The sequence below is a fragment of the Ipomoea triloba genome, chromosome 1 (assembly GCF_003576645.1).
Source record: "Ipomoea triloba cultivar NCNSP0323 chromosome 1, ASM357664v1".
NCBI lineage: Eukaryota > Viridiplantae > Streptophyta > Magnoliopsida > Solanales > Convolvulaceae > Ipomoea > Ipomoea triloba.
In genome coordinates, this window is record NC_044916.1 from 9,844,158 (window position 1) to 9,869,010 (window position 24,853).

General features: G+C 35.6%; 3 protein-coding genes across 5 annotated transcripts; 1 reads left to right on the plus strand and 2 right to left on the minus strand.

Annotated features, from left to right (window-relative positions):
• The first annotated feature begins 3,839 nt into the window (after positions 1–3,839).
• LOC116017773 (aquaporin TIP4-1) lies at positions 3,840–6,311 on the plus strand. Its single transcript, XM_031258411.1, has 3 exons — positions 3,840–4,088; positions 4,804–5,045; positions 5,799–6,311. Exons 1-3 carry the CDS (start codon positions 3,962–3,964, stop codon positions 6,171–6,173), a joined length of 744 nt encoding a protein of 247 aa, XP_031114271.1. The 5' UTR covers positions 3,840–3,961; the 3' UTR covers positions 6,174–6,311.
• A 514-nt stretch (positions 6,312–6,825) lies between these two features.
• LOC116020530 (probable E3 ubiquitin-protein ligase RZFP34) lies at positions 6,826–12,632 on the minus strand. Of its 3 annotated transcripts, none has more exons than XM_031261000.1 (12): positions 10,208–12,631; positions 9,868–10,084; positions 9,533–9,785; positions 9,251–9,338; positions 8,801–8,986; positions 8,261–8,338; positions 8,108–8,151; positions 7,938–7,978; positions 7,748–7,830; positions 7,541–7,632; positions 7,350–7,461; positions 6,826–7,233 (listed from the first exon to the last, which is right to left on the minus strand). In XM_031261000.1, exons 3-12 carry the CDS (start codon positions 9,721–9,723, stop codon positions 7,120–7,122), a joined length of 1,029 nt encoding a protein of 342 aa, XP_031116860.1. In that variant the 5' UTR covers positions 9,724–9,785; positions 9,868–10,084; positions 10,208–12,631; the 3' UTR covers positions 6,826–7,119. The 3 variants fall into 3 exon arrangements, with proteins under 3 accessions (XP_031116860.1, XP_031116871.1, XP_031116864.1); XM_031261011.1 differs by having other exon boundaries at positions 8,801–8,833; positions 8,927–8,986; positions 9,533–10,084; positions 10,208–12,626; XM_031261004.1 differs by lacking the exon at positions 9,868–10,084 and having other exon boundaries at positions 12,452–12,632.
• A 5,886-nt stretch (positions 12,633–18,518) lies between these two features.
• LOC116025978 (leucine-rich repeat extensin-like protein 3) lies at positions 18,519–20,123 on the minus strand. The gene has a single exon (XM_031267453.1). It carries the CDS (start codon positions 20,121–20,123, stop codon positions 18,597–18,599), a length of 1,527 nt encoding a protein of 508 aa, XP_031123313.1. The 3' UTR covers positions 18,519–18,596.
• Between the last annotated feature and the right edge of the window lie 4,730 nt (positions 20,124–24,853).

A 24,853-nucleotide genomic window follows, 5' to 3' on the forward strand; every position in this document is an offset into this window, starting at 1 on the left:
AAGTGTAGGTAAACCAGTCTAGGATTCTCAAATAGATAACTCTCATAAAGAATACAGCTTGAAACCTTATAATTACCATGTCAACTAACTGATCAACTTGACTAGAGTTATCCTCTTTCTCTATCTGGCGAACCGGACCTCCGCGCACTACTGCAGGGTCAGTCGCGGTTGGCTAATCGTCTTTGCCTTTGGGTAGCAGGGTCCACTGGCTCGGGGACCACTTCCAGTGCCCGACCCTGCCCTTGGGCCTACAGGACGTGCTCTACCACCTCAGATACAGTCACGTGCATGCGACCTTTCTTTGATCACCGATGGCAAACCGATCAGCAGTCTCACATGTGGCCGAGGGTTGGCCTCCTACCTTTCCCTGGATGGTTGTACAGAATCTCCCGATCGCATATGCAAATTTGGCCTGGTTAGTGCATGATGTGTATAATGGTGAATGTAAATATGAGGGTGTAAATGTCGTTCCGCTAAGGATTGGGGGTATGACACGTAATTGTGTGAACTAAGAAATTCTAGGCACTAAAGTAATTGAATTTACTAGAATCCAAGTAAATAATAACTAAAATAGGAAAATAAAAGGAAAGCAGATTAACTCGTGAATAAACTGTATGATAATGAAATGGGTCATATTAGGGGTATTGCAATCTTGATGCTCTAACAATCTCATAATTAAGGAAGGAAGAATTGATCTGGGAATTTATGGGCAATGCATACAAGAATTCAATTCAGCTACTTTCGTAATCAATAAACAGAATTAGGCTAGGATTGCCCCACTTTCGTGATGCATCAATCATAGTCTTAAGCACCTAAGCATTGTAAGCCCCCAAATTACCCATATTCTCATAGTAGGAAAAATCATGTTGAAATTGGTAAGGCTCGAGGTCTTCACCCAACTTTCGTTGTAATGAATCTCTCTCCTAAACTAGCAATCAATTGTGACCATCAATTAATAACAAGTAGAATTCAATACCCAATTCAACATAAACCCTAGGTGAATAATTCAATCCCTTTATGCAATAATCACAAATTGAACATCAAGATTAGTAATAGATCCCTAACCTAAACCCATAAACGAACTACTCACTCATCATTGACGTAAAATAAATAAAGCAAGAATTAAATATTGAAATCATAACAGCGAATCTAAGAAATAAAAGAATAAAAGGAAGAACTTTACTAACAATATCTCGAAGAGTAATTCCAATCCAAACTATGATTCCAAGCTTGCAAACGAATTCAAGTATGCAAATCTGAGCTATTCTATGCTATGGAAAACTCTAAAGAGAAGGAAAATTGTGCTGAACTAAACTAGGGCTCGGAATCCCCCAAAAAACAGCAGAATGCGTCATTAAATACTGGACAGCGGTAGGGGTCACGGGCGCCCTCACGACCGGGATCGTGGCCGTGAGGTGCAGTGCCCCGCTGCTGTCCGCGCTGGGGCTCACGAGCAACCTCACGGCCGTGAGGTGCCTTCTCCGTTTGCCTTCTGACTTCTTTTGTGCTCCGCTGCTCTTTTCTGTCCTTGGGTCGATTCCTATGCTCCCGAAACTTGTTCAAGATGTCCAAAAATCCTTCCTTTGCTCCTCGTTCGCGAATAAACTAAGCTTAAGCAAATGTAACACACAAACGAGTTTCAAATTCACCAAGGTAAAGAAAATAAGAAGCAAAACCAACTAAATTGTGGGGCAAATAATAATATAAAATCAGAGGCATCACTGCACTATTTTAACACCCAGAAATAATGCATAACCATTAACCAAGATGTTACATGACCTTTGAGATTAGAAGGACCAAGGGTGATTAATTTGAAAGTTTAGAACTAAACATGGCTAAACGTAACCACTATACTTGGAGGACCCCATACAGCATTAACTCATAATAATAAAAAGAAAAATCAATATCTTAAAATCAAACCAACATCTACAACAATTCTCATCTTTACTACTACTTTTATTACAAGTTAAAAATACTCATTTTGATTATATTAAAAATAATTATTTTTATTTTATATTAATTATTTAATATTTAAAAATTGTACTAAGTATTTATTTATTTTAATTTTCGTATTAGACATTAATTTAATCATGCAATGCCTACATTATAACTAGTACTCTTATAATGAGGTTAAAGTATATGGCCAAAAGTTTTTTGGAGCATAAATATAAATTATAATCGTAATTATTAATAACGTGCCTAGTGGCTAGTGAACTACTTTATATATCATTAACGACAGATTGATTCTAAATAAAGAGTTCGATTATTTAGTTATTCTTTAGTCTATTCATTACGCATGTTTACTTTATTATTTTAATATTATAAAATAATTGCAAGTCTATTGTCTTTGCTATTGTATATTCATAGAATCTAAATGCCAACCAAGAAGAGATTTATTTATTTATTTTAAATTTTAAGGTTCATGTAAGGTGGGAAGCTTTCGATTGATGAATTGATTGATACGGCTAGTAGACAATTTAAATGTCAAAGGACGATTAAAAAGGGAGCAAAAAGAAGAACACATGAATCATTACATGAGCACTAACTAAATACTCTAATTGGTGTATTGCAACTTTTTTTTAATTGGAGGATAAAATTATATCTTTATATTTAATGTCATATTTAAAAAATTAAGATGTCATTAATAATAACATGATTATATTACCGATAACTTTGAGTCTTTGACATTGTCTTATACTATAATATTATTAATGCACTACTATTATTATGTATTTTGTAGTCCTGCATACCTCTTCAAAGTATAATATACAATTTTGTAAAACATAAGACATTATAAAAATAAGTACTTTCTGCTCATATGACACCTCTGTAGTTTTCATTGAGAGAAGGTCATAGGATCTCTAGGTCACAAGATCAAATCACAGTAGTGAGGAGATGCAACAGATAGAAAAAGTATAAAAAATATTAGCTTGTAATAGAGTCAATAGTACTCTAAAAAATTTTTTTATTATATGACTTGAACAAATTAAAAATATTATACATTTATTTTGATAATGCCAGTGTTGAGATTGTATGCAAAAGTAGTCAACACCTAAATACTCAAACTACACTCACATTATTGTATTTGGGGGTTGGGGGAAATTGAAAATTTGAGATGTGGGTGGCTAATAACGACATTTCAGGTATTTTTATGTTAGCATATTATAAATAAGTAATTTGACAATAAAAATAAGAGTAAATATCCAAAATTGTCATTCGGCTATGTCATAATTCACAGATTAGTCATCAACTATCAATTTTACCTATTAAGTCATCAACTATTCAATTCTTACTCAATATTATATTTCACAAATCAAACCTTCATTGAGTAAGAATTAAATACTTAATAACTTTATTGAGTAAGAATTGAATAGTTGAGAACTTAATTTGCTAAACTTGATAGTCGATGACCAATTTGTGAATTTCGCTATAGTCGATGGACCATTTTGAGTATTAACTCAGAAAATAAGTAATTTGACAATTACGTCATCATCTAACCAGATAAGCGTGGTTAATTAAAACTTTAACTAATGATGTAAATAATTTTACTTGTTTTATTCTTAATGTTACATAGGCTAACTTGATCAATTTTAAAATATATATAAGATTACAATGAACATTTTGTAATGGTGTTAAGACTAATATAATGAAGTATTTAATCGAAAACAAACGATATACATTTATTTTGATAATGGCAATCATGAAATTATTGGAGAAGTCAACGCCTAAATATGTGAAGCCAAAAAATAATCACATTATTGTATTTGTATTATTGTATAGGAACATGCCAACCAGCTAGATAGCTAATGTCATATATGTGGCTATATATATGCATGTTAGTGTTCCTTAATAAGTGCCTTACAAATTAAACCAAAACAAAGCAAAGCTAGGCTGATCGATCAATTCAAGCTAAGCTGGTTTTTTAATTTAGTTGTGAATTGAAGTAGTTTGTGAGGCATATATGGCTAAGATTGCCTTAGGAAACGGCAGTGAGGCCTTGCAGTCTGACTGCATCCAAGCACTCATTGTCGAGTTCATTTGCACCTTCCTCTTTGTTTTCACCGGTGTTGGAGCCGCAATGGCTACCGGTAAGCTAACTTATCTTAAAACGTACACTAGTGAAATTTATGCCGTTAGTTATTGATGATATTATATTGTAGCGATCCATTATTCTTAATTGATATCAGAGTCTGTTTAGTAAATGACTGTTAGCTGATTGGGGTTAAAGGGTATAACTAATTGATAACATTAGCTGATTGTAAAAATGTGTTTGGTAAATTAATTGTTAACTGCTAGTTGTTTGGTATAATTTCTTTTAAAATTTGCTTTGAATAGCTTTTTGAATTTTAGTAGTTTGAACGTTACAAAAAACTGATCAATTAAACGATTTTTTAACAAGTCAAACAACTAATAGTGATCATATAAGTCAAAATTGACTGATAAATTAACCATTTTATTAGAAATTTTAAAGGGGTTTGAGTGGTTGGATTAATGGACAATTTCAACTATAATATTATTAAATGGGTGTTTTTATCACTTCAATTAACTACTCTCTTAGGAGCCACTTTAGTAAATGGATCATTATTATACAATAATATTAAAATCCTTAGCTTGTGAATCATATTTATTTCAACATATTTAAGTTTATGCTTAGCATGCATCTTCTAGCTTAGTCCAATAACTTAGGAGGTATCAAGTTTAGTTCTCATTTAAAAAAAAAAAATTTACTGTTAACTACATTTTTGAGCATATATAAAGATTAAATGTGTTGATGTTTTGCTTTTGTGGTGTTGAAAATAAAAGACCAACTACAAGGGAACGCCCTAGTTGGCTTATTTTTCGTTGCCATGGCACATGCGTTGGTAGTGGGCGTGATGATCTCTGCTGGACTTCGAATTTCCGGGGCTCATCTCAACCCCGCCGTCACCCTTGGGCTCCTCATGGGTGGCAATATCACTGTTATCCGATCACTCCTCTATCTCATCGATCAATTATTAGCTTCTGTTGCTGCTTGTGCCTTGCTCACTTACCTCACTGGAGGACTGGTAAGCCCCCACCCCCTCCTCAATACAAACAGACAAATAAAACCTACCAAATTTGATTCCCTGACTATTAAAAATGTGCGTACTAAAGCCAAAGCTAATTGATTCGCAAATTATTCTGTGAATCCGAGTCCACCTGGTGAGGTGGACCCATACACAATTTACTCTTTAAAATTTTATAATTTCTATACTACGAACACACAATGTTAACACACACACATATATATATAATTGATTACCTTGTTTTGTATCCACAAGTTTCTTTCAAATACTACAGTCAATTCTACTACTAAAAATACATAATTTAATATTTTTAAAATTTTAGTACAGTTGTTATGTGTTTTGACTTAAAAACACAATTTACCTCGTGAAAATTCATAATTCCAATACTAAAAGTACACAATTCAATATCGTTTAGGACCAAGATCCACCTTGCAAGGTGGACCCTGGCTCATGGTATAACAACTACAATTTATTTTTTAATCTCAAGCACATATATATAATGTAAAAGCAATACTTATACTATAGATTCGGATCCACCTTGCAAGTTAAACTCGTGTCTATTTACATAATAAATATTCATAATTTACATACTGAATGTTCGTGATTTGAATTGTGAATATTCAGTATGTAAATTGTGTATTTTAAACTCGAATTTATCTTATAAGGTGGACGTCTATAAAATAATTTATCATGTAAAAGTCAAATCAAACTAAAGTGAAAAGCAAAGTAATAATAATTGGATTGAATTTGCAGACAACTCCAGCACATACCCTAGCAAGTGGAGTGGGGTACGGACAAGGAGTTATAATGGAGATCATTTTGACTTTTTCCCTACTTTTCACTGTGTATGCTACTATTGTGGACCCCAAGAAGGGGAATCTTGAAGGACTGGGTCCACTCCTAACTGGGCTTGTGGTGGGAGCAAACATCATGGCTGGTGGCTCATTCTCTGGGGCTTCCATGAACCCAGCCAGATCTTTCGGGCCTGCTTTAGTCAGTGGAAACTGGTCCGATCACTGGGTATATTGGGTTGGGCCACTCATCGGAGGTGGCCTTGCAGGCTTTATTTATGACACCTTTTTCATAGTTAGGACCCATGTTCCTATTGCAACTCAGGAACCCTTTTAAGCCTTTCTTTCAACTTTCAACTTTCAATTATGTATTATGTCCTCTTTCTGCTGAGATCCGTGTTATATGTGTTCCCTATGTATTTTCTTTTCACCTAGTTAATTAAATAAAAAATTTCTATCTTTATTTATATAAGAATTTTAATGAAGCAAATTCACACAACGTAGGGATTAGAGGGATTAGTCTTTACTCTTTATTGTGGAGCCCTAATTGACAGGTCTAAATAACATGTAATCATGATGATGATATTTTAATTACTATTCTAAATAGGTGTTCATATGACCGAACCTCAATGGTGAAGACATTAATTCTTTAAATTAAAAAAGTTGAAAAAATATAAAACAAATATTAGCTCATAAAGAATTATGAATGTATTAAAAAATAAATAATAATTCACCTAACTTCTCATTGATGACTTTCAATGACTTTAACAAAAAAGAAAAGTTAGAATTTTTTTAATAACAAAAAAAATTTACAACCACTATTTGTAAGTTGTAAGTGTGCATTGAGTAGATATCATTTTGTAACTCTAATCAGCAAAGAATTATAATGAGATAAATTAGTTTAAATTGTTTATAACTGATTGACTTAAACGAATAAAAATTGTGATAAATCAATTGAAATTGTCTATCAGCTAAAAGCCTAAAACTAATACGAATAAAAATTGTGATAAATCAATTGAAATTGTCTATCAGCTAAATGCCTAAAACTAATACGTACTCCGAGTGAACGAGTTTAGGGGAAAAGAAAATTTGCATCATAGAAGAAATAGTCTCAAACTTTTTTTTTTTTTGAAAACAATAGTCTTTTACAGCGCCATTTGAAGGAGACAGTTGACAAGTCCTTACTGCAGTGCTTCCCATCAATTTTACGAGTGAATGAGAATTGGCAAAGATCTTGCGGTTGGTGCAATCCCCTTTTTAGTCCCATCTAATACATTATTTATCTATCTCCCTCTTGTTTGGCGTGTGTTGTAAGACATGCAACTAGGACACTTCCGAGCAACGATATGAAATTGAACTTCTGAGGTGGTTCCACAGTCATTGCAAAGAATCCAAACCTTAAAAATGATTATGGTCTTAGTTAGCATTCATTACAAAGTTAACTAACTTATAATATAGAAAAACAGAACAGTAATGATATGGAGATGGATTCAGACAAGAAAATAGTAATCACCTTCTCGTTCCGGTAAGATTCTGGCATAGGTGTTGCAGCAATCTCGGCATCGAATTTCTCCCACACTTTTGACATATCGCATACTGATTTTGAACAAATGGGGCAAGTGTATCTGTTGCACAATGGTGGGATATGTTAAACTATATTTTACCAATGAAAATGCGATACCTTATAGATAGGGCATAACTTACTGGTAGTGCTCCTGCATCTCCTTTAAGCAGTTCTTGTGAAGAGTGTGGCCACAAGGCAAGACCGTAACATCATTTCTCGACTCGAACAGATACTGTCAATTAATATTTTCATTCAGGTTTAATTTGAAGAAGAAAGGAAGAAACTGATCTGATTTAATATATAAACACAAATCACCTCGGGGGGAGATAATTTGCTACTTTTCATACCTCAAAACAAATAGGGCAGTCATGGTGCATTGCTCCTTCAATACAAGGATGGCTATTCTTCAAAATGATTGAATAGCAACATCCTGGATCATACATGCATTTCAGTGTAAGATAACATCATGTTATGTTTTATTCTATCATATCACTGCCAAAGGTGATTGAAAGTTGGGAAGAAACTAATAATACTAACCACATTTAGAGCAGTGGAAGAAATTTTCCTCTCCGCCAATTCTGTAGACAAGAACAAGTAATAGCATAAGTTTCTCAAAGAAATGGAGAAGAGATGAAAGAGAATCTTTTATTTATTTATTATATTAATTTGGAAATGGAGATTAATGCTTAAAGAAAGCACAAGTATACCGACAAATGCCACATCCACCACAATGATACTGTCTTTTAGATGTCTGCACTTTGAAAAAAAAAAAAAAAGAATAGCAATCAGTTGGCATCTTTTCGTCCGGTAACAAAATATACAGACCATTGATTAGGTTTACTATTAAGATCCTGACTTACATCGTCATCAAATAGCTTGCATGTTTCACAAAAGTATCTCCCCATGCAAACACCGCAGTTGATGCAAACTTGCTGAGCCTGGTAACAATATAATCACTTCATCAGAAACGAGATTGGGTTGAAGCAAGAGCCGAAAAAGAGTGTCAGAGAGAGCGAGTTCCCTAGTTCAGATGCATGAGATGATGTATCAAGGAACCATTCTCAATCAAGTAACTCCATATGAATTAATTCCAGTTCTGCTCACTTGATTATAGACACATTTCCACTTTTAGTCATCAATTAATCAATCTTTTTGAATTTAGTCCTTCAAATTTTTGAATTGACAGTCTACTCCAAAGTGTAGACCTGATATGGTTGATTTTAGTAAGTCAAAAAATAATAAATTTGGTAAAATTAATAGTAGTCAAGGATTAAAGAGTGAAATGTCGCTAAAATTGAAAGATCATAAGCTCAAAAGTGAAACTAACTCAATTCTCACTCTCCCTCCCCTCTCAAAAAATAAAATAGAAATAAAAATATTTAAGAATAAAGAGCCCAAACCTCTTGTTCAGTGCTACAAAGTGAGCATATAACCTGCAAGATTGAAATAGAAGACATATTTCTGTTACAATGGAAGATAACAAAGGGGAAAAGCTGCAACAGAAATAAGCTAGTACAGTAGCATACCCATTTCACTTGATGACGGTGGATGTCATGTCTAAGGTTTTTGTCAACATCAATATTGTTCTGCACAACAGTTTGCGATGTTAGTATTATCAAATGACTTAAGAAGAAAACTAGAACAAAAATAACATTAAGTGCTTAAGGATTTTTCTCAATGACTCTGCACACTCCAAAAAAAGGAGCACTGAGCAGAAGAGAGGTTCTATGACAGGGAATCCAATGGATCAAATCATGAAAAAATACATGGTAAGAAGTCCTGCATCACAGGAAATAACTAATTTACATCCAATCAAGAGTAATTCACACAAAACAAAGAATAAAACTTACTTTTGCCTCATTATGACAATGCCGGCAATCAAATATTTCATTGCAGCAAGGAGCTCTAATCTTGCACCTTCGCTGATAATGAGAGCAGCTACCCCATTAAGAAAAAGTGGAATAAAAACGTGTTAATGATGATGGACAGATAAACATAATGCTCTAAAGTATACAAACTAGATAAAAGTCAGTATGTAATTGAAAATTCAAATAACACAAAACTAAACTACATAGAAAGATAGCTTAGATAATATTCACTTAATTGACTAGAAAGATGCCAAGATGTTGTACCCGTATTTCATGTACCCTTTATCAAGGGCTTCAGTGCCACTAACATTTTCCTGAAATGATTCTCCCCTGTACATGTTGCTTCCTTGAGAAGCCTCCCCAAAACCAGCAGTCTTCTCTTCTTTTTCCACAACTTGTGAAGTTATTTGCTCAAGACGTGGGGCACCAGAATGTTCAGCAGCTAGTTCAGACATCGTCTCATGCAGTCATGCAGATGAAATTAACTATTAAGTGATAGCTGGAAATGGGTTACAACCTGCATTGAGGTTGAAGTTAAGGAAAATTTTGAAAACCTAAAATACGTGGCAAGTAACCCACAAAATGGTGCTCTCTCACACTTGGCAGAAGACCAAATCATATCAGCACCAACAAATTCCAACTAAGATTGAACTGCTCCAGACTCCATTGAGGAGAATTCATCAAAACATGCAAATCTATTTGAACCCCACACAAAATCTATCAGCATCCAGCAGTGGATAATAACCATTGCACGCACTTGATTGTTGGAGAAGTCAAAAGTCCATCTAAACAAACATCACTGATAGACAGTCCAACCTATGGTCAAACCAATGGGATAATAACATCAATCATGCTCTTACAGTGAGAACAAATGAAGGGAAAATGTGGCAGGGATTATAGAGATAGTTAAGTTTCATTGTCCATCAAGGACAATCCTACCTCTGTCTGCATTCTTCACCACCTCTTCTTCAATATGAGAAAACCTCCCACAAAATTCTTTGTAAATGCCACATTCCAAAATAGAAGAATCTATGCTCTCATGGATTATTGCTTATGCTTATCTATTTTCTAAGAGGTTGGAATAGCATATTCCTTTGTGGCAGAAGGAAATGTCTATCAAATTCACATATAACTTTCTGCGAAACTTTTTCCTACATGTGGATGCTTCTAGTTTTTGCATGCGTGAGAGTTTCATGTGAAAGAGTTATGGGTGTTTCTTGTTGTTCACATCCATACGAATTTTACTCAGAAGAGTTACAGATGCTGTTTGTTGTTCACATACATAAAAATTTCAGTTGTAGTTCTAAAGAATTAAGTTGCAAAAGCAAATCATAAGAGAATGTCCAGATTCTTTGTTATAGCTGTTCAACAAAAAGTAAGAACAAACACTGATCACTTTGTCTAGGGCATCTAAACTTTTATCATACCAAAATGAAATAACCTCTACAAAAGCTGAGAACAGTGCAAACTCTTAGATCAGAAACACACAAGAACTAGTTAATGCTTTCATCTCAAAAAAGTTAAGGCCATCATCTATGTGCTCCTGTCACAGTGAGCAATGACCGAACAAATGAGAAATAAAGGATGCCAAACACCAATGAAGAAACCATCTATACACTATAGCCAGCTTGGCCGCCATTAATACTCTTCGAAATAATCGAAAAAAACCTCCTAGTCTTCCGTTAGATTGGAAATGGGTAAGCTTAATCAGAAATTCATGCAAAATTGCTCTTGTTCTGAGTTCTGACACATAAGAAATATAAATATCCACAGCTGGGCATCTAAGTACAGGTGCTACCCGAAGCATAGCTTTACAAGACAAATAGGAGTCATTTAGTTTCAAGCACAAATATCTTCACTTTTGTATTTATTTTAACCAGCATTTGATTTCAGGGTAACTCCACTTTGTACTGGATATATAAATGCTCAGACTAACAAGAATTCAGCAAGTGTAATTTTTTTCCTACAAATGAATAAGAGATCACAGCCCTACTACAAAATTACTGAACATACTACTCAGACCATATGGTGAGAGTAACTTGTGTTAAATTTTTTATTCAGAACAAATGAACAATTAATTTTATCCTTAGTAAAAGGATAGTTCTCTCAGAAATTTCCTTTTGGACAGAAATAAAAGGTACTAAAGAATCATTTTAACAATGACAAGTTCAGAAAAAGCAATTAGAACAAAATCCCAAATGTTTGAGCGTCACTTAAGTATGAAAACTATAGAATCCTTTAATATCATATCAACACCACTTTAGTTACAGAAACCCAACCAGGCCTTAGTGCCTTACATCCTTACTCCCACCCAATCTAGCAGCGATGATTTAAGTCCCGTTTCCCTAAAACTCTGGAGCAAAAATATGACCATTACTTCAAAGGTATATAGTCCTTGGCATCTAATATCAATTATAACACAAAATTCAAAACAACTCTTGTCATGCCCTAAGCACTGAAATGCAGAAAACTTATGGTAGGAGATCAACAAAAGATCAGTACTCGTATAATTCAGGAGGAGGAAGCCTACTAGACTTCGACATCTTAATAACCATTCTCAGTAGTGCCAAAAATAAAATTTGCATTCCCATAAGGCTACAAGCATAAATTATACATCACTCAGTCCCAAACGCATAACCAAGCAATGCACAAAGGTAAAAATGCATGATCCAGCTTAATATTGAGAGAATGAAATCCTTCACGGGTCAAAAGGCTATTGACTGTTTCCTGAAAACTATCCTCCTCGCAGTAGAACATAATAGTAATTGTTTTCCTTAACACAAATATAGCACCATTTTTACATAATTCTATTAAATGCAAAACTCAGCACATAACCACAACAAAAATCCAAGAAGTTAACCAAACAAACACAACTTGATTTGCATTTAGAATCACAGAGCAGCAAGAAAATAACAGATACTAACTTAAGAAACATTCGTATATGCATAGATTTCCATCAATAATCACGGCATATTATCCACCAAATTCCCCCCAAGTACATCGAAATTTTAAGCGGAAATTAAAGCTAAACTTCCAAAATCAGTGAAACAAATTAAACAAGCATACCTAGATTTCCAATATTAATCAAGCAGAGTTAAAAGCAGAAAATCATAGACCGAAAGTACGGTTAAACACAGAGAAAGCCAAACGAAGAAATAAAATCAAATTCGCAGGGTAACGAACTTTCAACCCTGACGAAAGCCGATCTTCATGCTCCGAGCTAACCAAACTCCGCCGAGAGCGTATATGACGTATATATGTATATGTATAGCTCTAGAGAGAAAGTAGAAGGCAGCTTGATGGAGGAGTATTTGAATGTGAGTGGTTTATATAGGGGAGAGGGAATCTGAGTTGAACAGTCAAATGGGCGGTGTTAAACTCTGGATTCATGAACAAATAGTTTTTTTTCTAGAGACTTCTAAACTTCAATGCCAGCAATGAAGATGTCAGATAACAGATGTTGACAGGCAAATCCCCCAGAGGGCAGAGTGGGTTTCTTTCTTCTCCCAAGTGCTCCGACCCGATAAAATATTTGGAGGATATAAATCACGTTATTGGGCACAAGAAGTCCCCTCACATTGAGAGCACAAGAAACTCCCTCATCTTAATGGCATGTTTGGTTGGATGGAAAATCAATTCCATGGAAAGATTTTCCAAAAAGTTGAGGAAAATGAGTAATTATGTTGTTTGGTTGGATGGGAAATGTTTTCCATGGAATTTAACTTCCCAAAAAGAAAGGAAAACAAATTCTTTGGTTGGGATAGGTATTTTGTTTTCCAAAGAGATTGGGAAGAAAGTATAAGCCCTTGGACTATTTTACCCTCATCAAAATTGACTAATTACACATGTATATATAGTCAAACCATTAATTACTAAGGGCATATTGGTCTTTATATTCATAATTTCTTACCATTCCAAACTCAACCAAACAATGGAATTCATATTCCCATTAATTTCTTTTTCACCAACCAAACAGTAGAATCTATTTTCCTGGTAATTTATTTTCCACGGAATTTGAATTTCATTTCCTTCAAATATTTTTCAGCGAATCAAACGAGCTAAGAGATTATTTTTACACTGTCGTTGATGAGACTTGTCTTTTCTCTCAAACTTTAACCCATACAGGCAAATTGGTTTCTTTCTTGTTTTGCATTACTGACGTAATTGACCCTGACGTAATTGACCCTGAGATAGTGAGATGCATACTTTGATGCACAATTTACTTTTTGATGTGACTAATTCTAATAAGTTACTCTGTGTATTTTTTATGTGGACCCTAATGCAAATGTCTATAACAAGATTTTGTACGTAAAATTAAAAATTGAGAGTAAAAAATTAAAATACATTGTACACAACTACACAAAATATTTTTCTTTTAGCACAGATTTTTAGTTTTTTTTTTTTTAATTTTTAATTTTTATTTTTAAATGACAAAGAAACCCTAATGACTAGTGAATATGCATTAAAAACCACACTAATTAATAGCCTATAAATCAAACATAATATTTATTTAAATTTTTATTAAATTACTCATGGTCAAATTATATCGGACGTTGTAATATGGACATAGGTCAATTAAATTAACATGGAAAAATTAAAGTAATTTTGATCGTGGTGAATTGTTATTTACTCCCTGCTTATTTTAAATGCTCGATTTTAATTTTTGAGTTATTTGAGAGTTTGTTCTTTTAGTTATTGAGCTAAAGTCAAATATGTTATTCTATATACCAAAAGTGTTGTTAGACTTTTTAAGAGGAATACTACTAAACCTTAAACTATTAAGTTTAAGGTTAAAAGTGAATTGTGTGAATTTTTTTTTTTTTTTGAATTGTGTGAAATTTTTTTAATATCTTATATAGACATTACATATTCACCAAATTACCAAAAAAAAAATCATTATGTAATCTCCATCTGACTCATCTACAAAGGTTCGATCACCATTGTTGCAACTCATATTAGGGTGTGTTTGGTTGGGGGGTTAGGCATAAGATATGGGTATCAAAGTGATTGTTAGTGTTTGGTTGATAGGTTTTGTGAATGCTACTATGGGTTTGGAATACCCCATTAATGGCAAAACCCATACCCTTATTAAATAAGGGTTTCATCTTCCTTCATCATTTCTTCCCCAACTATTAATAATCATTCCCATTCCACCCAACTACCAAACATGCTAAATACTTTCACCAAAACCCATTACCCTTACCAAGTATTTGATACCCATTCCGATTCCGATTCCCATGTGCGAACCAAACGCACCCTTAGTTTCGTTGAAAATAAATTTGTATTACTCATGTTTGGTATACTTAAAAAAAAATGAAGTCTCGAGTTAAAGACTTATACTGGGCTTTATATTGACTGCTAGTAGTGATCTGCGGCAAATTATTGCATGGACCATGGTCCACACAGCGGACTAAAAATAAAAAGTACTCCCTCCGTCTCATTTTACCTGTCTTACTTTCTTTTTTAATCCGTCCCAAAATTCTGTCCACTGTCCTAAAATAAACATCATTACACTTCTAGTTTTCCTATTTTACCCTTTTAACTATCTGATATTCATCCACCCAAATATTCTCAAAAGACGTGCCCATTTAAAAAAAGGTGAATACATATCTCTACATTTATTTTCAGATTTGATTCTTCATTTCCACTTTTCACTTTTTTTTTCTTCCTGCAACTTCTTCATTCCCACTTCACAACTGATAGAAGAAATCAAGAAGTGGGTTTCTTCATTTTTCTTCCTCCGTTTCTTCACTTTGTTTCTCCTCTCCGTCGGAAACAAGCCCCTACACCATTGCCGTGTAGCTCCTGCTGGCAGAAATAGAGATTCTGTGTAGCACGAAAGCATAGACGAACTTGGTGTTGGATACATGGATCTACATTTGATGAATGTTCAAATACATGGATCATAGAGTTTTGGCGTTGGATCTACATTTAGATACATGGATCTACACTTCTTATACTCAAATATTCTTATAATTCCTCTTTTTTTTTCTTCTTTTTTTTTTTTGATAAATGAGTCTCGCACCCAAAAAAAAGCTAATGAAAGATGATTCAATTGTTTGCAAATGAGATTGAAGAAATATACATATCAGAAAACTTCTCAAATGAGGTGAAGAAAGAAGAAGAAACGTACTGTACCAAAGCCAGAGAGTCCAGGGGCATAAATGGAAAAGAAGTCCACTTTCTTTACTTACCTTAAAATCCGTGCCAAACATAAGTAGGACATTGATTTCGGGACAGAGGGAGTACATTATTTTTGTACTGTAAGTACATTATTTGATAGTATATATTAAATAATGTACTTTCAGTACAAAAATAATGTACCCTAAAATAATGTACCTACAGTACAAAAATAATGTACCTTCAGTACCAAAATAATGTACTTTTTATTTTTGATCCACACAGCTGTGTGGACCATGATCCATGCAATAATGATTGGTGATCTGCGCAGTTGCCCACTCTACAAATTATTTTGACTTTGTTAAACAACCAATATGAATGTTTAATTAATTAATATATATTTTTTTACAATTTATATATTGCTTCAAAATGTTAATATTCAAAAAGCTACTCAAAGTAACATTTCGAATAACTTTTTGAGAAGTCATTTTGCATTTAATCAGTTATCAGCTAACAACTAATTTACCAAATATCTTTCTACAACCAGCTAATACTATCAACTAGTCAAACTAATATCTCAATCAGCTAATAGCTATTTACCAAACACTCCATTGGAATGAATTGTCAATATTATAATTTAAGGTTAATTAACCTTAACAATTTAAGGTTTAGTAATGTTCCTCTTAATATAACATATGACAATTAGGTCAAAGAACTAAGGGAGCTTAGTTCAGACATTGGGATCAGAATTGTAATTAGAATCAATTACTTAGTAATGATAATGCGTTTAAGTGAGATAAGTTTGTTTGGTAGTAAATAGGAATTGAAATCAAAACCATGCCTTATGAGAACTATGGTCTGATTTGGGCACTTGAAATTAGAAAATCCACGACGGTGATCAAATCTTTCTAATCCTCTAATTAACGCTAATTAAGGAACATATTAGTAAGGAAACGTGCTCTAAAGGACAATTTGATCAACATGATCAGATCAACATGCGACAAAAATAGCTTAAACATTTCCCACTATTCTTTTCAAACATACTCAGTATCTCTAAGTTATCAGATCAACATGCGACAAAAATAGCTTAAACATTTCCCACTATTCTTTTCAAACATACTCAGTATCTCTAAGTTTTCTAGTGTTGTACATTGCAATCTTTTTGGTTTTCTAGTGTTGTACATTGCAATCTTTGAGTATAAAACTTATACACGTGTAGTACAAAATTTATGCTACTTTCTCAATCTACTGAAGCCCAACAAAGTCAACATTACCCCCACTGAGGCTCGAACCATGACCTCCTACTTGGGAGAATCACTTCATTGCCCCCACTGAAGCTCAAACCCATGACCTCCCACTTGGGAGAATCACTTCATGCCACTTGACCACAAGGCTTTTGGCCAGTGATTATATGACATAAACAATATTGACTTAACATTTTTAACAATATGTTGGTTTAAAAATTGATAAGCAAGTTACAAAACAATTTTGGTTTCTGCCTTCGCGAAGGCAGCAATAATTGGATATCAATAATTGAGAAGGTTGATTGATCCTCATCTTAAAACCGCCCAAACAAATATACTCTATTGTCACGCGCAAATTTTATTGATGATCGCAGTATTAAAACCACGTCGTTTTGATTAATGAAAACAGACGGATGAAACGGTCTCCGTTACGCGTAACTGTACTTTCCTTTCAACACAACTGCAGTATCAATTCAACACAAGTGCAATTCCAAACAGATAAAACGGTCTCTATTTCGCACAACTGTAGTTTTCTTTCAACACAACTGCAGTATCAGTTCAACACAACTGCAGTATCAATTTAACATAACTGTAATATTAATTATGATCATGATCCACGGTATAACAATTGATTGTAACGTTTAATGATTTTGAGGTTATTCTATTATGATTAATCTTCCCAATAATTGAACTTATTGGATAAAGATATTTTCAGGTGAATAACGCTCCGTACACGTCACCATCCCACCCCAAATTATTTAAGTAATATATGCTGGAAGGAAAATGGAATATCATAACCACTACGGAGGCAATTGTTAACCACGCGTCACTGTTTTGCTTCACCGACTGTTTTCCCTGTCGTTTTCCCTTCAACGATAAGTACGCAATTAAGTTTTAAAAAAGAGCAAAAACTTGTGTGAGACCGTCTTATCATGAGACGGGTCGGATCGGGTCGGGTTACGATGTAAATGTAACATTTATATGCACAAATATTATACTTATATGCTCAAATGTAATACTAATCAGGAATAAATTTTTTGTTACTTATTAGGGTAAATGTAATAACAATACTTTTACATTTCGATTTAAAAGTATTATATTTTTTCTCAAAAGTATTATATTTGCCCTTATAAGTAAAGAGCACTTGTCAACATTACTTTTTCTCTTATAAGTAACACAAATTGTACTCTTGGTTTTGACCCGACCCGTCTCACGAATAAGGATCCGTGAGACGGTCTCACACAAGTGTGACCCAAAACATTTACTATTATTGAACTTAAAATGTTTAACATAATATATCAATTGCTTCATTAGTGTTGAGCATATAATATATAAATATAAATGTGTAATATAACTTATATTTTTAGTTGAAGTAGAGCAAAGATAGATTATGATGTTGCCTAGACTGCTTTTAAAAACATAGATATGCTGCGATTTTATTTTGAATTTTCTCATCATATATGCATGCAGCGTTAATTTTCCAGGATATATAATAAATGATGGTTTCAGGAAGACAAATATGCTGCAATTTTGAACTTTAATTTGTCGCCATACTTTAGATTTCCTGTTGCCTGTAATGCGTCATTACATGTCATTTTATTCATATTTGGAAGAGACACAAAGAAAAAAGTAAAGTAAATGCTCAGTGCTGGCATGCATGCAGTCTCCACCACTCTGCATTACTTGTATATATGTCACCCCTGAAATGCTGTCGTCGAAAACACATAATCAATTACAATCCTGCACAACATGTATTTCTGATGCTCTTTAATTTGGTTTGATGCACAAAACTCTGATCTTTTTCCTGAATTTCAGCCTGCATGCAGAATCTCAACCGTACGTGACGCTTCAATTATTATATTGGCATGAACTGAAATGGCTTAATTAGCTTGCAATGACGATACAAGTGATGATGTTAAGTGGTCAAGTGGACGGTGTCATTTGAAACTCAAATGTAATTAACTTCAATTTTGTGGAGTTAACTTGGAGGAAGGTGACGATGGAGACGGCGAGTTTTCGGTTGGTGGAGGCGTTTTTTCTTGGCACGGTAGAGGAGATGGCGGGGGTGGAGGTGGAGTATAGGCCGTTGGTGGAGGTGGCGGTGGGGGTGGGGGTGAATTGCTGTGTGGAGGAGGTGGCGGTGATGTTGTTACATTGCAGTTGCAGTGACTAGGTGACGGTGGTGGTGGTGGTGATTCTGGTTGCGGGGATGGAGGAGGAGGTGGCGGTGATGGTGGTGGAGGTGGTGGTGATTTTGGTGGCGATGATGGTGGTGGAGGTGGTGATTCTGGTTGCGGTGGTGGTGATGGGCAGGGGTGATATGGTGGGGACCCACATTTGTAATTGCTACAATTAACAGTTGTGGCCTGGGACAACACCCTCTTACACTCCAACTCAGACCGTTGGTCCTCCCTGTCTCTCAAACAATTCTTGGTGTCATCAAAAGCAGCCAAATTGAGACAAGTGGAATCATCCTTGGTAAAAAAGTTATATTCATAGTCAAAGCTCAACAAACTATCAAGCGAACATATTTTATCCGACACCTCCCCAGAGAACATATTATGCCCCAAATTCAACTCCTTCAACCCCATCATTCTCCCTATACTCTCCGCCGGCAACTCGCCCACCATCTTATTCCTACTCACATCCAACACACTCAAGTTCCTCAACTCCCCAATCTCACTCGGCAGACACGACCGAAAAGCATTATTCGACAGAACCAATTCGTTTAGCGTACCCGACATTTTTCCCAAACTCCGCGGCAGACAACCTCGAAACTGATTGTTAGCCAAGACAATAACCGACACTTTGGAGTTCCCTAGGTTTCCCGGCAGCTCAGAGGAGAATCTGTTATTGTTCACAAATATGGCATCCAATTCCATCTCAAACAGTTCCGCCGGAATCCCGCCTTCAAACTCATTGAACCGGAGGTCGAGATATTTTAGATCGGACAACTGAAGAACCGGGGAAGGGAACTTTCCGGCGAACCGGTTATTACTGAGATCCAGCTCGAATAGGAGTTTCAAATTTGAGAAACTCCGGGGAAGGGTACCGCAGAACCTGTTGGAGTTTATATGGAACAGGGAAATGTCGTAGAGAAGCCCCAACTCGTGCGGGAGAGTTCCGGCGACATCGGCGTGGTTTATATCAATCCCGGCGACGGTGAGCTCCGACGGGTCGTCCGGCGCCCACCAACAGAACACGCCGGTGTAATTACACACGTCGGATCCGACCCAGTTCTCTGTTATTCTATAAGGATCCGAGATTATGGCTTCTTTCCAAGCCTGCAGTGCAATGTAAGCGTTCTTCAACCTGGGATTTGGGAATTCTAAGGTTGGGTCGATGGCTAGAGGATCACCACCATAGGACAACAGCTCTCTCTGCTGAAACTCTGTAGTTTCAGTGCTCTCAGTAACATTAAAGAGAATAATAATAATGATGAGAAATATGGAGATGAGGAAGAGTGGTTTATTATCACAATTTTGCTTCATGGCACAGCAGTATAATAATGAGCATTGGATATATGGGTCTGTAAATGCAAAATTTTCTTGCTTTTGTTTTAGTAGCAAAAAATTGTCACTACTTTCTATTCTGTTCAGGAAGAGTATGTGCTGTGGTATTGGGGACAGTTCAAGCTTTCGTTAGTTGAAGATGGAGTTTTCACAAGTGTTTGTGTTTCTGTTTTGTTTTTCTTTTTGGTCAATGATGAACAATAGGTTGAGATGAGAATGAGCTCTTTTACCGGATCTTCTCGTAACGAGTGGCTGCTTTTGCTTAGGACTCTCACCTGACCAAAGAATTTGAGTTTTAATTGAAAAAAAAAAATAAAAATGCATACCCTCGTTTTAACTTATTTTAATGGAAATGATCATTATGTATACATATTTGATATAATGATATGTATTGTGTTTTTTTATACTATTTATATTTGAGTTACAATTGTGTGAGACCGTCTCACATATTCTTTATCCGTGAGACGGGTTGAGTCGGGTCGAATTAATATACAAATGTAATAATTATATTGAAAAATGTAATACTAATTATAAATAAAGTGTTTGTCACTTATAAATGAAAACATAATACTTTTGAGGGCAAATGTAAATTTTTTTTAAAAAAATATTTAGATGCAAAAGTATTACTTTTTTAATCAAAAGTATTATATTTTCTCATAGAGTCATTACCATTTTTGGTCATACTGTTATTATGACATTGCCAATTTTAGTCCCCACTTCATTAATTTTTGCTACATTTGAACCAATCTTTTTTAGGCATTGCCACTTTTGGTCCATCGTTAGAAAATTCGTCCAAAGTCTGTCAAACACAGGGGTATAATTGTCTTTTCATTCACTGGTGGATCTATGAAGAATAACTATTGACGCATAACCCTTCTTTCTCATTTGAAGGCATATTTCTGATGGATTATTAGCAGCAAGTGTGAGTATATACAACCAGCCCCTCTCAAACAGAATCTCGTCAGCAACAGGCAAAATTTTATCGATCACAGTTCGACCATTTTCCCCACCAGCCCAAGCTGAGGTGATTCCTTCATAACCAACCTCCTCGTCTCTCTCTCTCTCTCTCTCTTCGAACTGCAAAACCAACGAAGAGGCGGCTCGGCGGTGTCGACGACAACACAGACGGACGAAGACAACAGGAACTCCGGCGACACTTTCTTTTCCGGTGAGTGAGAACGCGAAGCAGCAGCAAGGCAGGCGGCGGTGGCGGCGTCTCCCTCCTCTGTTTCCGGCGAGAGACAAGGCAGCGGCGGACCTCCGTCTCTCTTCTCCTTCGCAACGCAAACTAGGTATATCGTATTAGCAATTTAACATACCCAACTAAAAATTGCATCCACACTTGTCAAGTTTTTTTTTTTTTTTTTTCAGATTTAAGTAATTGAATCCGAAAGACTACAAAAAAAATCCATTTCTGAAGTGGAAAACTTTGACAGAAACAAACAGCAAAACTTGAAAATAAAAGGAAGAAGAAGAGCGTACCTGTAGTTTCTAACCCAACCTGTCACTATTTTGAATAAAAAGAAGCAATGGGCATGACAAAATTCACCAAGGTTGCCTTTGATATGTCGCGAAATAATCGAAATCGGAGAAACAGAGGATAGGGTCAAGGGTGAGGGAAAGTCTAATTGCGATTCTAGGATTCCATTCTTACAATTCTGGTGAATGAAAAGACAATTATACCCCTGTGTTTGACGGACTTTGGACAGATTTTCTAACGATGGACCAAAAGTGGCAATGCCTAAAAAAGACTGGTTCAAGTGTGGCAAAAATTAATGAAGTGGACTAAAATTGGCAATGTCACAATAACGATAGGACCAAAAATGGTAATGACTCTTTCTCATATAAGTAATGTAGGCACGCAAGGGAACTGCAAATCAAATCCCAGATTGAGCCTAAAAAATGCTTGACTCGTGTACGCTGGCACCTGCTGACACAAATGTTATCCAGAAAAATGGCTAGCCTTGCAAGTTAAGTTATGCCAACTTTTCAAAAATATTTTCTAACTTTTTAGCCACTGTTCGATTAGTAACTATTCGAACCTTGATTGTCCGAATTGTAACATTTTGGACTTATACTACTCGGTTGGAGGATTTACTATTCAGTCAAACTATTTGACAGAATGGCAGTTTTTGACTCCTCATTTTGTAATCTTTTGGGTACTGTTCGTACTGCTCGAAGTACTCTTCGATTGCACTGTTTGGAATACCGTTATGGAATATTAATTCTGATTCAACGGAATTAATTACATATAATTTCAATTTTAAAATTTAGAATCAATTTCTAGATTAATGGTTGTTTATTATAAAGGTTACATAGTGATTTTATTATTAGTTTAATACAATGATAAATGCTATATATCATCCCTTCTCCTATATAAGCCTTGATTGAACAAGTGATTTAAAAGACTAAAAACCCTACCTTTCTCACTCCAAACTTTGCTCAACCTCAAATTTTTGTGTTCATCCCTTGCTCTAGTCCGTTGGGCTCACTTGTTTGAGTGCTCAAACATTGAGGCGTAGTACGTTTTATCCTATGAAACTTAGGCTATAACACTCCTAACACATTGAAGAGATAGCAAATAAAGTTTTAATGAAAAAAATATTTCGCTCGACTCGTACTAACCCTTGACCTTTCGTTCTTAGCCTTTCATGTTGACGGATGTAGCTATGGTTAGAGAGGAGGGAAATATCCAAGGGCATTAGTGTATTTTTGTATTGGTATTTCATTCTGTTAGTCTGTTTCTTCCTTCCTCCCTTGGTTGTATATATAATATACCAGCATCCTCTCTATAACCTGTTAGTTACCATTTTCACCTCAATACAGCAGAACTCTCTTCTTGTCATCTTCACGGTGTATGTAATCGCTCCTATTATGGTATAAGAGCCTTTACGGTGGAGCACGTATGCCGCCGCCGTCACGGGCGAACCAAGCCAGGAGGTTGTTACAACTCCCCGATCAACAAATCGCCAATCCGATCCACCTCTACACTTATTCCGCAGAGGAATTCAAATCTTCAGCAACAAAGGAATCATAATCTGGAGGATGTGGAGAATACACTCTTCATTAGCTCAACTGAGAATCCGTCTACGATCCTCGTCAGTCATCTTCTAGCAGGCAGTTCTAACTATGCTTCCTGGTGTATTTCGATGAGGGTCGCTCTTGAGATCAAGAACAAGTAGTGCTTCATTGATGGAATTGTCGCGGCACCAAGCAGAGATTAGTATGCGGCATGGAGATGCTACAACTTAATGGTATGTTCCTGGATTTTTAGATCGGTACATCCTTCTATAGCTCAAAGTATTATGCATTTAGACAAAGCTAGAGATGTGTGGGAGGATTTGAGGCGAAAATTTTCGCAACATGATGCACAACGAATCTCAGCTCTACAGAACGAGATATATGATCTGAAACAGGGGAACATGATAGTGAACGAGTATTACACCAAGTGCCGGACCTTGTGGGAAGCGATGAACACACTACGACCTATTCCTCACTGCAAATGTGAACCAAAGTGTTCCCGTGACCTCGTTGATCAGATCAGAGAAGAGAGAGAGGTAGATCAAGTCATTCGTTTTCTCCAAAGCTTAAACGATGACTATAGTAACCTCAAATCTAATGTCCTTGTGCCCGATCCGTTACCGGAAGTGTACAAAACTTTTGTTATGGCCGAGAAACAGGAGAGACAAATCTCTTTGTCCAATATGAATTTAGGCAATCTTGACATCAGCCAAGCAAATGTTGTTCAGCATGAGGGAGACCTCTCTGATGAGACAGTGGCAACAGTGAATACATACAATGCAAGGCAAAATGGCAGTGGCAACAAAGGAGCTAAGTGTACCTTTTGCGGAATGAGTGGCCACACGGTGGATAACTGCTATAAGAAGCACGGTTATCCTTCGGGATGGGTTCAAGGCTTTAAATCGAAAGGCAAACAACAGCAGCATATAACGGCTGTGACAAATAACTTGGCAGACCTCGACAGCACTTCTGAGCAACTCTAGAAACTAATATCACTTTTGCAAGTCCAAGTTGGACAATCTTCAGGTGGACACACTACAGCAACAGTGTCTTTGGTGCCAAAATTCCATGAATCAAACTCTACAAATGAAGGCAAGTATCCTAATATTCATATTAACTTTGTCTCTTTATGTAATTCTACTTAGATTATAGATTCCAGGGCTACGGATCATATTACTCGCTCTCTTAAATTTTTTGAGAATTATCACATTGTTAATGAGGCTGAGGTGAACCTGCCTACTGGAGAATCTGTCAAAGTTAATCACATAGGGAACATCAAGCTTAACAGTGAGATATGGTTGAAGGATGTGTTCCACATTCCATCTTTCAAGTTCAATATACTCTTAGTAAGTAGACTTCTATAAGATTCTTGCTGTCAACTAACATTTATGCATGGGCAGTGTCTAATTCAGGACATTCTTGGGAAGAAGATTGGTTTAGCTAAGCAGAAAAATGGGCTCTACTTGCTGATGCAGCCACCACGATCACTCAACACAATTCACAAAAGTTTTGCCATTCAATGTAATAATAGTGAGGTTTGGCACCAAAGATTGGGACATTTTTCCATTAATAAACTACACCTCTTAATTGATATAAAAGTTTCTAATACTAAAGACATAGCTTGTGATGATTGCCACTTTGCAAAGCACAAATGGTCCCCTTTTTCTCTAAGTACTACTTCTTCAAAT